General features: G+C 41.9%; 2 protein-coding genes across 2 annotated transcripts in view; one reads left to right on the forward strand and one right to left on the reverse strand.

The window, feature by feature from the left end:
* Window positions 1–1,416, reverse strand: part of GSAP (gamma-secretase activating protein) — an 85,351-nt gene extending 83,935 nt beyond the window's left edge. The window contains exon 1 of the mRNA XM_051643792.1: window positions 1,169–1,416. The gene's annotated coding sequence lies outside the window, so the exon portion shown is untranslated. The remainder of the gene's footprint in view (window positions 1–1,168) is intronic.
* A 437-nt stretch (window positions 1,417–1,853) lies between these two features.
* PTPN12 (protein tyrosine phosphatase non-receptor type 12) overlaps window positions 1,854–12,377 on the forward strand; it is an 83,914-nt gene continuing 73,390 nt past the window's right edge. The window contains exon 1 of the mRNA XM_051630710.1: window positions 1,854–2,122. Within this exon, the coding sequence (XP_051486670.1) occupies window positions 2,024–2,122 (99 nt within the window). The 5' untranslated portion in view covers window positions 1,854–2,023. The remainder of the gene's footprint in view (window positions 2,123–12,377) is intronic.

Below are 12,377 nucleotides of genomic sequence, written 5' to 3' on the forward strand. Positions count from 1 at the left end.
CTTCTTGATTTTCCGACACGTCCCTCTGCCAGAGGTGATTCCTTCTGTAGCAGATGCAGAAGGAAATGTGCGTCCATGCACCACCAGCTACAGTTCAGGGTCCTATGCAATAGCTCAAAACTTGCCCTCACCAGGAAGATGATGAATTGATGGGTACTGAACTGCTCAAAGGGTGGTAGCATGCCATTTTGCTAATTCTGGTGTAGAGATGTTAATTTTTGGCAGTCATTTAAACCAGCAATATCTTATATCACTACAGGAAATCCAAGCTGTTATGTAGGCTTCTTTCAAAAGCCAGCTTAATTGAAAGAACTGTGAAGAAAGAATAGAATTTTTCTATGGGCCAATATTGCAGCTGAATCAGTTCCCTGAGCAGGTTCCATGTCTTGTCCAACGAGGATTTGTGTTGGTGTGACTGCACGTACACCAGACCACCGTGGGTGGGAACCAGCAGTCAAAAATGGGCGATTTGGTAGGAATGCCCTAACCAGGTTGTTCTTCTCAGCATAGACCATTACCATCAGTCTGTGTGACAAAGTTTTATTGGATCAACTACATCATTAAAAGCTGCGTAGTTCTTCACCAGTAAAATTATACTTTAAGACATCACTTAGTATATTTGTTATGCTATAAGGCTCACATACATACACACGCCTGTAAAATTATTTTGCTTTGCTAAAGTAGAAATTATAAATGTAATCAGGACACGAAACATGAAAATATTTTAATGTTTAACTTATTCACGTCCAGGCAAGGCAGAAATAGCACTCTGCCTTGCTGGCTTGTCATGTTTTGACATTGCCAAAACACGCAACATCAGGTAAGAGAGAGATGTTTAAGTATTTTCTAGCAGGAAGGCCCGAGGTGCCTGCTGAGCCCCCGCTGCAGGGCCGAGGGGTGTGGGGGGTTCCTGCCAGCAGCCCGCCCTGCACGGCCCCCAGTGGCACTGCCACCGAAACCCAACCCACGGGCCCTGCCAGACACCGGCGGGCAGCACTTCCACGTTTCACCTTCGCGTGCCAACATTTTTATTGAGTGTATAGACAAACTTCATCCATACGTGTAACGTACACATGCACACGCGGGGAGCAGGCCCCGGCCAGGGGCCCCGGCCCGGCCCCTCACCTGCCCCGGCCCACCCGCCATCTTCCCGCCGCCCGGTGTTTACCACAGCGGCCCGGCCCGGCCCGGCCCGGCGGGGAGCCCTTCTCCCCTCCTCGGTCACCGCCGTTCACTTTCCACGGCTTCGGGCTTCCCACCCGAGGCGGGAACCTCTTCCGTGCGTTTCGCCGGGGCGCTTCGTGAAGAGGCGACCAACCCCCAGCTCCGCGGGCCGCCGAGCGCGGCGGACGCGGCCCTGGCGCGACTACAGGTCCCGGCATGCAGCCGCGCCGGCCGCTGCCCGGCCCGGCCCCACCGCCGCCCCATTGTGCTCCGGCCGGAGGAAACCGCGCTCCGCTCCGCTCGCCCTCCCCTCCCCCCCCCCCCCGCCTTCCGAGTGGTCCCGTCCGGAGCTCCGCTCGGCGCTACAAGGAAGGTCCCACCCGCGGGGAACGGGAGGGGCCGGCAGAGCGGGGCGAAGCGACGAGCGCCAGGCTCTCCCCGCGGGGCCGGGCCGGCCGGTGATCGGCGTGCGCGGCCGCCAGTGGGACGAGGCGGCCGCCCGGGGAGCCCGTGGGCGGGAAGCGGGGCGGGCCGGTCCCCGCGGCGGGGAGGGCGCAGGGAAGGCCGGGGGAGCGGGAGCCGCGCCTGCGCGGCGGGGGGAGGTGGGGACTTCGTCGTGTCCCTGTGTCGGCGGCGGCGTCCAGGGAGGGTCGGGCGGAGGGAGGGGAGGATGGAGCGGGCGGCCGAGCGGCCGTGAGCGGGGTGGGGAGCCGCGCCGCGCCAGCAGGCCGCGGGGCAGGCCCGGGGCGTGCGAGAGGGAGGGCGACGCAGGCGAGGCAGCCGGGTGAGGGGCTCGAGCGGCGGAGAGCGGGCGGCCGGGGCTGGGGCTCCCGCTCCGCAGGGCGGCCGGCGGGGCAGGATGAGCCAGGAGGAGATCCTGAGGAGATTCATTAAGCGAGTCCAGGCCATGAAGGACACGGACCACAATGGGGAGGACAACTTCGCCAGCGACTTCATGGTGAGGGGCTGCGGGGCGGGGGCAGCGAGCAGGGCTCCCTGCCTCCCTTCAGGGCGTGGGGGGGAGGGTGGTCCCGCCGAGGGTCCGAGGTGCCCCGGCAGCCCCTTCCCCGTCCTCCTGCGGGCACGGGGGCGTCAGGGAAAGCATCGGCTCCCCGTGAGTGACCTGCCATTGTGTGGCTCCCCTGTGCCCCCCACCGCTTTGGAAGCTCGTCGGGGGAGAAGGCGGCCGCCCTCATGTACCTTTCTTCCTAACCCCCGCTCCCTGGGAGGGTGGGTCACCGCAGCCCCCTGCCCCAGCCCTTCTCTGCTCCTGCGGGGACGGTCAGTGATCGGTGGTTGCAAAATTAAACGGGAGCCTACCCTACTCTCCACCCCCCCTCCCCCCCCCCCCACCCCCCGCTTTCTTTCCCTGAGCAGATAAAGGGGACAGAGGCGTCTCGGGGAGGGCTGCTAGCGCTTCCTCTCCCTTATAGCCCCTTTTCTCGTGGGATTGGCATGTATTGTGTCATCTGGGGATAACTGGGCACTCCTTCCCTCCTTTCCCCCTTTATCTGCCGCCTGCTTGAGATTTCTCTTCTTTTCGAGATGTGTTAAATGTATTTAATAGTCCTTGAAGGAATATTCATCTTCCGTGCCCTAACATCTCCCTTCGCTCCCCATCCCCCATCGGAGCCCTGCCTGTATCCCTCGTCCTTTCTTCCTTCCAGATCAGTTCACCGTCAGCCTTTGGTTAACGTGTGTGCTCAGGGAAAAAAAAAAAAAAAAAAGGAAAAAAAAAGGGAGAATTAGCTCTTTTCCTGGTTTATTTTCACTTTTTAATCGGGCTTTTAAAATGTTTGAGATTTATCTTTTGAATAGGTGGTTTGAGCTGTGAACAATAATTGTGATTGGGCAGATGTTGCTGGCACTTTTCAATATTGTTTAAATACTTAATGCCAAAATAGAGTCTGACTCCCAGAAGAGATGAAGAGGAGCGGGTTAGCGACCTCCGCGTACGCCTGTCTCTGTAGCTCCTTGTATTATCTGGTGCTGTTGGGGATTAAAACCCCACCGTTAGCCCTTTAAGCTGTCAGTCTTTGCTAGTGGTCTAGGAGCAACAACAGAAAAAGCAACAACAAAAAAAATCCCAACGCAAACGTCGCATCGGGGATTGTCTGAAATGTGGGGAGGAGGCCGCGGATGTTGCGCAAGGCAGAGGGGCGTTGGGAGCGCTGGCAGGTCCAGGGGTGGAAGAGGAAGTGGAGTGGACTTTGGGAAGTAACGAGTTCATCCAGGGTGGGGTGGGAGCCCGTGGGAAATCGGCCACGCTCTTTGGGCAGGATTTTGCAAATGCTGGAAATATGCTGTTGAAACAGCTGAGCGTGTGGGAAAGGAAGAGAGAGGAAGAGAGATGTAAAATGAAGAACAGCATCAGAGTGATAGGACACTTCTAAATCTGTTTCACTGAACTGAGCATCTTCAGAGAATTTAAAGGTTAAATACTTTGACAGAACTGATTCATTAAATTGTAGTATTAGTAATATAATTGCTATTAAACACATTGACATTTTGTTTTATACTGATATCTGTCTTGTTCGCATAAACTACATGTACTTACAGAAAGGGTGGCCTAGGCTAGTGGAAAATATGTGATTCTTTTATGTGAAATACTTTGTACTAGACCTCCTAATGCACCTCTGCCATTTCATATCTAAGAAATAGCCTAATGTTTTAGCTTTGTTGTAGTTGAATATTATACAATAGTTTTGTCATCCTTTTTTCTAAGCAGTGGCACCTCTGTATGGAAAAACAGCTTTTGTTTCAATTTCTCTGTTTAACAGTGTGTTGTTCCTGTAGCTGTCAACTGTATAGTAACTGTATAGTCAGTAACCTTTCCCGTTGCTCTCATAGAGCAGCAAGGAAAGAGAATGCTGCTAAAACATGGGAAAATAGGATTGTGGAAACTAATTGGCAAGGCATTTCAGGAGAAAGGAGCATTACGTGAAATGGTGTTAAATGCTTTGGAAAGAATTGCATTCAATATTTCTTTTGTCTTCTTAACACTTTCTATTTCAAACCTTCATATTTGATTTTTGCATAATAAATTGTAGAAAAAACGGGAATTCAGGATACTGATGATTTGCCTTAACATTCACATTAGTCTCAATGTTCACCTTCATATACTAAAAGAGATATAGATTAGTATGGCAACCAGAATAATAATAATACATTTATTTATTTATTTTCCACTCTGAAGATGTTGGGGGTGTTTGTTGGGTTTTTCTGTGTTTTGTTAGTGGTTGTTTTGTTGTTGTGGTTTTTTATGTTCTATTTGTTTGGTTTTTTAACAGACCCATGGTTAGATGCTCTTTAAAGTGATTGAAAAGGGAGAAGAAAAGAGGTGAAGGGCTAAAAAGCTTCACTGTTCTGGTTTCTGTAAGATTTAGTTGAGATTTTTCAGGAGGGGAAGGAAGTTTTATTTTCTCATTTAAGTGCAGGATGTACTGTTGCTGCTAAGCAGTGGCAAATTTGTGGAATAGGAATTGCTGTTACTCATTGCTTCATTTCCAAGTAAAAATGGAATCTAAAAATAGGAATGGAATAGTGGGTGAAAGCAATTGAAAACAATTCTTATATTTTCACATCTTTATTGCTTTTGAATGCGTTGACTAATAGTCTTGCAGAATAGTCTTAGGCCTGAGTGAGTGAACTAAAAGTACTTGTTAAGTGCCAAGGGGTGCTGGAAGAGAGGGTGGAGAAGCTAGAGTTATGTGCAGGTAGGCTGATTAGTCTGGCTGAGATGTTCTTCAATGTCCATACATAGTATAGGTGACTGAGTCTGCTATTTAATAAGGCCATTGACATGCCTAAAAACATGTTCAATTTGGAAGGTGGGAAGTTGATTTACTTTTTTTTTTTTCCTTGGCTTACAAGATAAATTGTATTATCTGGGCACTAATAGCAAGTTTGTTACTGGAAATTGAATGTATTTAATTTTAATTAGCTTGCAACAGAAGGTAAGCAGGACTTATTACTAGATCAGTTCAATACTATAAGTGTGCAGAATTAGGTTTAAATGAAGCCAATAATTTGAAAACAGACTGTATGTTTGGCCCATAAGAATTTGTCTCTGGATATAGGGTCAAGTGGGCTTTTTCCTAAAATAAGGTAGGTTAGGTTTTTACTGGTATGGCTAGAATACCTCCAAGTTTTTCCCTTCTTTTCTGCTGACACGGCTGTTTGGACAAAAGGAATTAAGTATATATAGATTGCTTCCTTTTAATGTTTCATGTTGTATGAATACCACCAGCCTGGTCTAGATTCTGATTTTCTATAATGAACATGTCTTACATATGAGCAGGAAGTCAAAGCTCTATACAGAGATGAAGAAAACAGTTTTTCTAGATTTTAGAAAGATTTTAATAAATATTTTTTACTGATTTTAATGTAATTCATCCAAAACATGTTTTTCTTATGCACTGGTCTTAGCAAAAGCATTCTGATACTCTTGTTTCTATTCTTTGATGTAGATTGCCATTGCAATAGGAGAACTGGTATACGAACGGTGTAAAGCTTTACCTTTAAAATAATCAGGTATTCTGTTTAAAATATTTGGTGTATGACTGTCTTGCTTAATCTTTTGGGTTATATCTCTGGATAATGTGTTGTCATGGAACACAGGGAATTGCTGAAAGTGTTTGTGGTTTATGCAGTGGGAACTGTGTAGGGCACCCTCAGCTGTTTCTCAAAGGCAGTGGTGTCAAAAAGATCCTGTTTTAGATCATCAGTCTAAATAATACTGATCTTTAACAATTTCTCAAGAAGTTACTAGGTAGCTGTGTCTGGTCTTAGAACTCTTTATACTTTTCATTATTGAGGACACTGGTAACTACCTCAAACAAATGAATATTGTGTATCTCTGTTCTGTTCAATCCATCTAAGCTGAAACTCTTTGGTTTTGACATAGTAAAGAGCTCCATGTGCTGTTTTGCTGAAGTATGAATGGGTCATTGATTTGAAATAGGTATAAAGGTTGTGCCTATGCTTCTAACCTCTTAATGGTTTTATTTTCAAAATTTTTAAGTACTTCTACCTCATGGTTCTGTGAAAATCCTATAAAATAAAGGGGAAGTGGATGTGCTTGAATTCTAAGGATGAAAGATAAGCTGATCATATGCAGTGCTATGCCACATTTATAAAACTTGTTCTTCCTGTTTGTTTTGGGTGGTTTTTTTTGTTTTGCTGTGGGTTTTTTTGGTTGGTTGTTTTTTTTGTTTGGTTGGCTATGTTTGTTTGTTTGTTTTTTTCAGGAAAGTGCATCTTCTCTAAAATTTCTAAGACTACTAAAAATCAATTAGCAATCTAGACCATCCTAAATCACTGATCAAGACTGCTAAAATACATAGAGAAAGTCCATTTACTAATGACAATTGTGATACTGATTTTGTTCTAATTCCTGTACCTTCTGAAATAACATTAAAGATATCACAAATATTATATTCAACCATAGCACTTGGGAAACACTTCTCTTAAAAGCTTGCCTGTGTATTAACGTGCATTTGTGTAAACCTTTCTGATTCAAATACCGTTAACGTACCTCTTAAGTATCTGTGAAGATACTTTTCAAATTTATAAGGCAAGCATATAATCTGGAAGTTTAGTGAAGAAAGAGTATTATATATCTCTGCATTATTATTTTTAAGCTTAGAAAAAAACCAAACCTCTATAGATGTTCTTGGGAATTATATTTTTCTAATATTTATTAATGAGTTTCGTGCTTGCAGTATGTGGTTAGAAGGACGAACACTGAACTTACGGTTTAACATGTATGTTGTAAAGCACATGGTGTCTTTTCAAGAGAAATAATCTTTATCCATTAAGGCTAAACTAGGAACTTTGGTAGAATCAACTAGATGATAAAAAAACCTGTTTATTTAAACTTTAAAGAAAAATGAATTGGTGTAAATATAGGATTGCATGTAATTCTTGTAAAGTTGGGGCTTTTGAATGAACATCAACAGTTCGGAGCATTTCTCTTAAGTGTGATGGAGTGGCTTGGAGAAAATGTCCTGTAAGTGTGTTGTACAGCTGATCTGTTACAAGAAGCTCTGCTTTTACAGATGTGTTTGTTCATAAGTTGTAGACAACTGTTGCTTTAGATATGCTTTGACCCTTTTTATAATTTCAGAGTAAAAAAATGGGTCTGTTACTACCCATCTTCCATATTCTGCTTAGATTTGAGTGGTAAAGTAATTTTTATTTGCTTTACCTGTATTTCAGCTAGATGCTGTTAATTTGATTTGGGACACACACACCAACACATTGCTTCGTTGTGAGCAGTGATAGTAATCCAGGCCGTTCATAAAGCTTCATTTATATAGATTAATCTGGTTGGAGCAATATAGTTGAATAGTAATTTCAGTAAACCTTAATGTCAGAGGCATCTGAAATTTTGTAAAACACTGTTCTTTAAATGATATACAAAAATACAAATTTATGTCACCAACCATTCAGTTTAATTATTTGACTTTCTTTGTCCCCTTCTGAATAAATGATTGCTGTTCCTGCTGTTTCAAAGATGCCAATCTGAATTTTGGTAGGGGTGGTTGGATACTACCACAAAGCTGCTGTAGTTACCTTGGGGTATAAGAACTTGCAAACTCTGCCTAAAAATGCAGTAGTTCTTTTGGGCAAATGAAACTGAAATAAGTGAGTTGAGCAATGCTCTGGGTTGTGTTGAATAGCTTGTGTGGTAATAAATTCTGTTTGCTCAGTCTCTAAAGACCACAGTGTGTATGTTTACTGTTCTTAAAAAGGGTTGTGCACTGATTTTGCTGAATATTATAGAATTGTTCAGGAGCAGCAAACGGTAATCTTGACCTTGGACCTCAGGGCATACTACGTGTCTTCTTAATAATTTAGATAGCATGTCAAATGCATTCTTAGCTTTTATTTTTATCTCAATCCTGCAGTGCCTTTTGCTGTATGTAGTTATACATATATACAGATAGATATGTATAGATAGATACCTAAATACTTACCTATAGATACATCTCATGTAATCATAATTTATCAACTCTGGACCCTAAACTAAAGCTGTGTAGACCTATGTATATGCATATACATATATATGTATGTATCTGGATGTATGTCTACATACTACTCTGCATGTATGTGTGACTCGTTACTATAGTAAGGGTTTTTTTGTTTGGAGTGTACATAATTTACCCTAAAACTGCAGTAGGTTTAGGGTATTTTTCCTTGATTTTGTTACAGCTAAATAGAAGTTATCAGCTGTTCAAGCAGGAAAAGGATAATCTGAATATCTGCTTAGGTAACATGTATACATTTGTTAAAAGTGCAACAAAAGTGTGGATTTTAAGTTTGTCTTAAGGCCATTAATTTGTAATAAATAGAAATTCTGTTTGATTTTCTGCACTGTTACTCTCTAAGATTCATGGATTTTGTGTTGTGTTCTGCTACAGTTGTGCTGTAATATGCTTAGTACACAGGACAGTTTGGCATAGGGACAATAGTAATGCATTTATTAGTGTTGGGAAAAGGTGAAACTAGTGGTATCCTGAATATGTGTTTGTAGAACTGAAATCAGAACCTAGATGACATGTTCCTTCTTGGTCTTATAAAACAGCTTTCGTTCAGGGAGAGACCTCAGTGTTAAAGGTCAGATACAGAATTGAGTAAAGCGCAAGTGAAGTGGGTAGAGCAGAAGCTCTTTGTGCCGTTAGGAAGTGCGGTGTTTGCATCCTGGTATTTGCTTCCTGGTGTTTTCCGCAGGCTGTTGGACTCCACAATTGCTAGTGTTATGGCAGTGCAGGCTCGGATAACCCAGCTGTCTGTATTTGCCCTAAATGAAGCATGGATATGTATTTCTATTTCTGTGAACTAGCATGTGAATGTTGCAGAGAGATTAAGCTCTTTGTTTTCCTGCTTCATCTGGCAAAAAATACTTGCCAATATAAACTTAACTCATTAATTATTTGTTTAAATTTGAACAGTCAGAATGTGTTCATAGAAGAAGAGGGGTTTGATCCAGAACCAGGAGCTCTGGAGAGCAGCTGTATCGTTAGCTTAATGTCTTGAGTCCTTCTACATCCTTGAGAAACAAAATTGTGTTCAGAGCCAGTGTTGCTGAGACAGTACAAGTACCAAACTAGTAGCTTTACTGTGGAAGCTGAGAGTGTAACAGCACGATAAGAAAAGAGTTGTAAGAGAAGAGCTCAGTGAAGTTCGTCAGACTTTAGGGCCATGTTTCTGGGTTAGGAACCCTTCTTTTTAAGTACCTTTGAATACTGATGTCAGTATGTTTCTGTCACGACAAGGTTTGCATAGGAAAGTTACTGCTTGTATCTCTGAAGGCCTTATTCTAGCTACCCTTTTGCCATCAGCTTTAGAATGAAAAAATTCTTACACAGCTAAAATGATAAAGTATAGAAATAAGTTTCCCAAAAGATACCAGATAAATAGAGGTATAAATGGATGACCTAGTTTGGTTGACCTAATTTTTTGTCCTATCTATCCTTCTACAAATTGATACTTTTAATTTCTTTAAGAGGTGATTTTATTGGTGGTAATCAATTTATGGGAAGACTTAAAGTCAATATCGCTCTAATGGAAGTGTCTTGTGAAAGAAAAGCCTAGAAGAATTGAATTATCTGCTGTAAGAAGTAGCAAGCTGATGTAGTCAGTTCCTTCAGTAGGGGAAAATATCTCGCTATTATAAGAGGAGTGAAGCCTTGAATGATGGTACCTCATGGGCTAAACATGTCATTAGGAACAATGGAAAAATTCTTATGCAGCTAAAAAGATGAAGTATAGAAATAAGTTTCCCAAAAGGTACCAGATGAATAGAGGTATTGCAAATAAAGTTTCATTAATTCAGATTTCTGGAAGGAAGCATCAGTAATTTTTGAAGGAAATCCTACTGTGATGCTTCTGACAGTTTTTAAAATTTATTTTACTTTTGAGCTCAGTCTGGTAAAAAGCATTGAATTGCTTTGTGTTCGGGATATGCTAAAGGCAACTACATTAGTAGACTCAAAGTTGTAGTTGCTGTGTGGATCGGTTGGCTTGTTCCATTTTTAATTTGCTATGATTTGGAGAAATCCAAACATACTTGTTAAGTTTTCATAAGTGTATCCTTATAATTTAAGTTTCTTTCTCTTGGAAAGAGGGGCTATACTCCTTTTTTTATATATGTCGGTCAGCAGGCCTTGCTTCTTAAACATTACTGAAATATATTAGTTCTAATTGTATGATCTTAGCTATGAGTTTTGGTGTCTAAAGTCGTCATGGGTTGGAAAGTATGCGTCTTTAAGGGGAAGCTAACTTAGTTAAAACCATATTGCATTAAAGAACATATGCACTGCTTTATTTAATTATAATACTGAATTTGTCAATTTTCAACAAGCTTTTTTACGTTAACTACCTTCTTATGTAGTCTTGTAGGTTGTAGATGGTTTTGTTTTTCTAAAGTCAGAGTACAGTGGTGTCCTCTTAAACAATTTTGCATCGTGCTGCATTTGTCTGTCTTGCTGTCTTGTCATTCTTCCTGCCTCATGTGGATGACATCTGCTTTTTGTTTTTCATCTGAAAACACACAGATGTTTTGTACTCTTTTGTGATCACAGGAAGAGGAGCTTCTGCCTGGATCAGTGAGATTGAGAGCAGTTCGTTCTTTGGTTCTGAAGAGGTAGATGGCCATCATTCAGCTGTGCAGCTGGGCTACAGTGGGGACAAGGGGCCGAGACTTTTTCTTCTGGACAACTAATAAAATGCAATCAATGAGAACCTGAAAAGACTGTAGTAGTGAGTGGTATTGTCTCATCCTGCTTTTATTGAGGTTGGGCAGTTAACACCTTTGCTATCATTGCTATCTTTGATATCTCCTATAGGGTCAATATCATGGATGAGAAATCAATTTCTTATGCTGAGCTGGATATCTGAAGCTGTTTTAGCTTCAGCTAAACAGTTACAGCTGTTTAGCTGTATAAGGACTTTAGAGACCAGTAAGCACGATTCTCAGGTACTTGCCACTTTTGAGAGTTTCAGGGGGCTGGTGGTTTTTTTTTTGTTTTTTTTTTTTTAAATATTCCATTTTAATGTTGTTTTCTGTTGTCTGGTATTATTTTTTAAAAACAGATGTTGTCTTTCATTATGTTAGTATGGCATTGTTTTTGTTTCTGTGGTAGCTATTGGAGGATATGGCTATCTTTGAACAAATGGGTTTCTAAATCGAAGGATGCTACCTGGGCTTCCTGTATCTAGGTGTTCAAGGCACCTGCCAGTGTAGTTTGTACATCATGTTGAAATTACTGACTGCTGTGGGAATTGCACAGCTCTTGAGAAGCTGAAGTGGTCTTCCACTTTGTCCTAAATGTTTCTTTTCTTTTTTTGGCTGCATTTGGCTAATGTGTAACCGTGTGGTGGAACAGTCTTTCTACCTCAAGGCACTCAGTGTTTTGTTATCATATACAGTGCTTGGGTATAGCTTCCTATTTAGATAGATTTTCATACTGGATCGTCTCAGTCTTGCATGGTCTTACTGCACAAATACTGGTAATTAACATAAAAGGCAGAACAAACAAAGAAAAACAAGTTTTGTGAGTAGTGTGCTGCACCTTTGATTGTGGATAGGTTGTTTTTTTAAGTTGATGGCTAGCTGTTCTGTGAGGAACTAAAATTGATCATGGGGATGGCTCAGTGGTAAATTCATTATGTCTTGCATTTTTGCAGTGCATAGCTTTTTTTCTGTACTGCTTTTCCACTTGTAGAAAATAAGTCTTAATTCTTCCTTTAATTTCTACTTGAGTCTTTCTTTGTCTTCCTGCATAAGAAGGAGGATTACCACTGGAAGCTATACTTTCATTATTAGTTACTCTCTCATGTATATTCTGATAATTTTAGCAAATAGGTAATTGTGAGTCGAAATGAATACAGTTGTCCAGTAGGAGTACTCAAGGGAATCATTTAGCTAAAAATAAGGCTGGAAAATAAAACACTATTCTGGAGGGAAGGGCATATGTAGGTTAGTTTAACTGCTTCAAAAATCTGAGAATTCCCACAGAAAAGAATTAATTATAAATTGCCTGGAGGGCAGCACCCCTATTGCACAAGCTGGTACAAGGAAGGAAATAGTCTCTTAGATATTGTGAGTCTCCCCAGAGACCTGTAAGTATTTTACAGTTTCTTCTATGACTTCCATTTTTAGTGGTATAGGTGGTTACAAAAAGCTGCGTTGATTTTTATCATGGCCA

This window comes from Apus apus, chromosome 1 (assembly GCF_020740795.1).
Source record: "Apus apus isolate bApuApu2 chromosome 1, bApuApu2.pri.cur, whole genome shotgun sequence".
Taxonomy (NCBI): Eukaryota; Metazoa; Chordata; class Aves; order Apodiformes; family Apodidae; genus Apus; species Apus apus.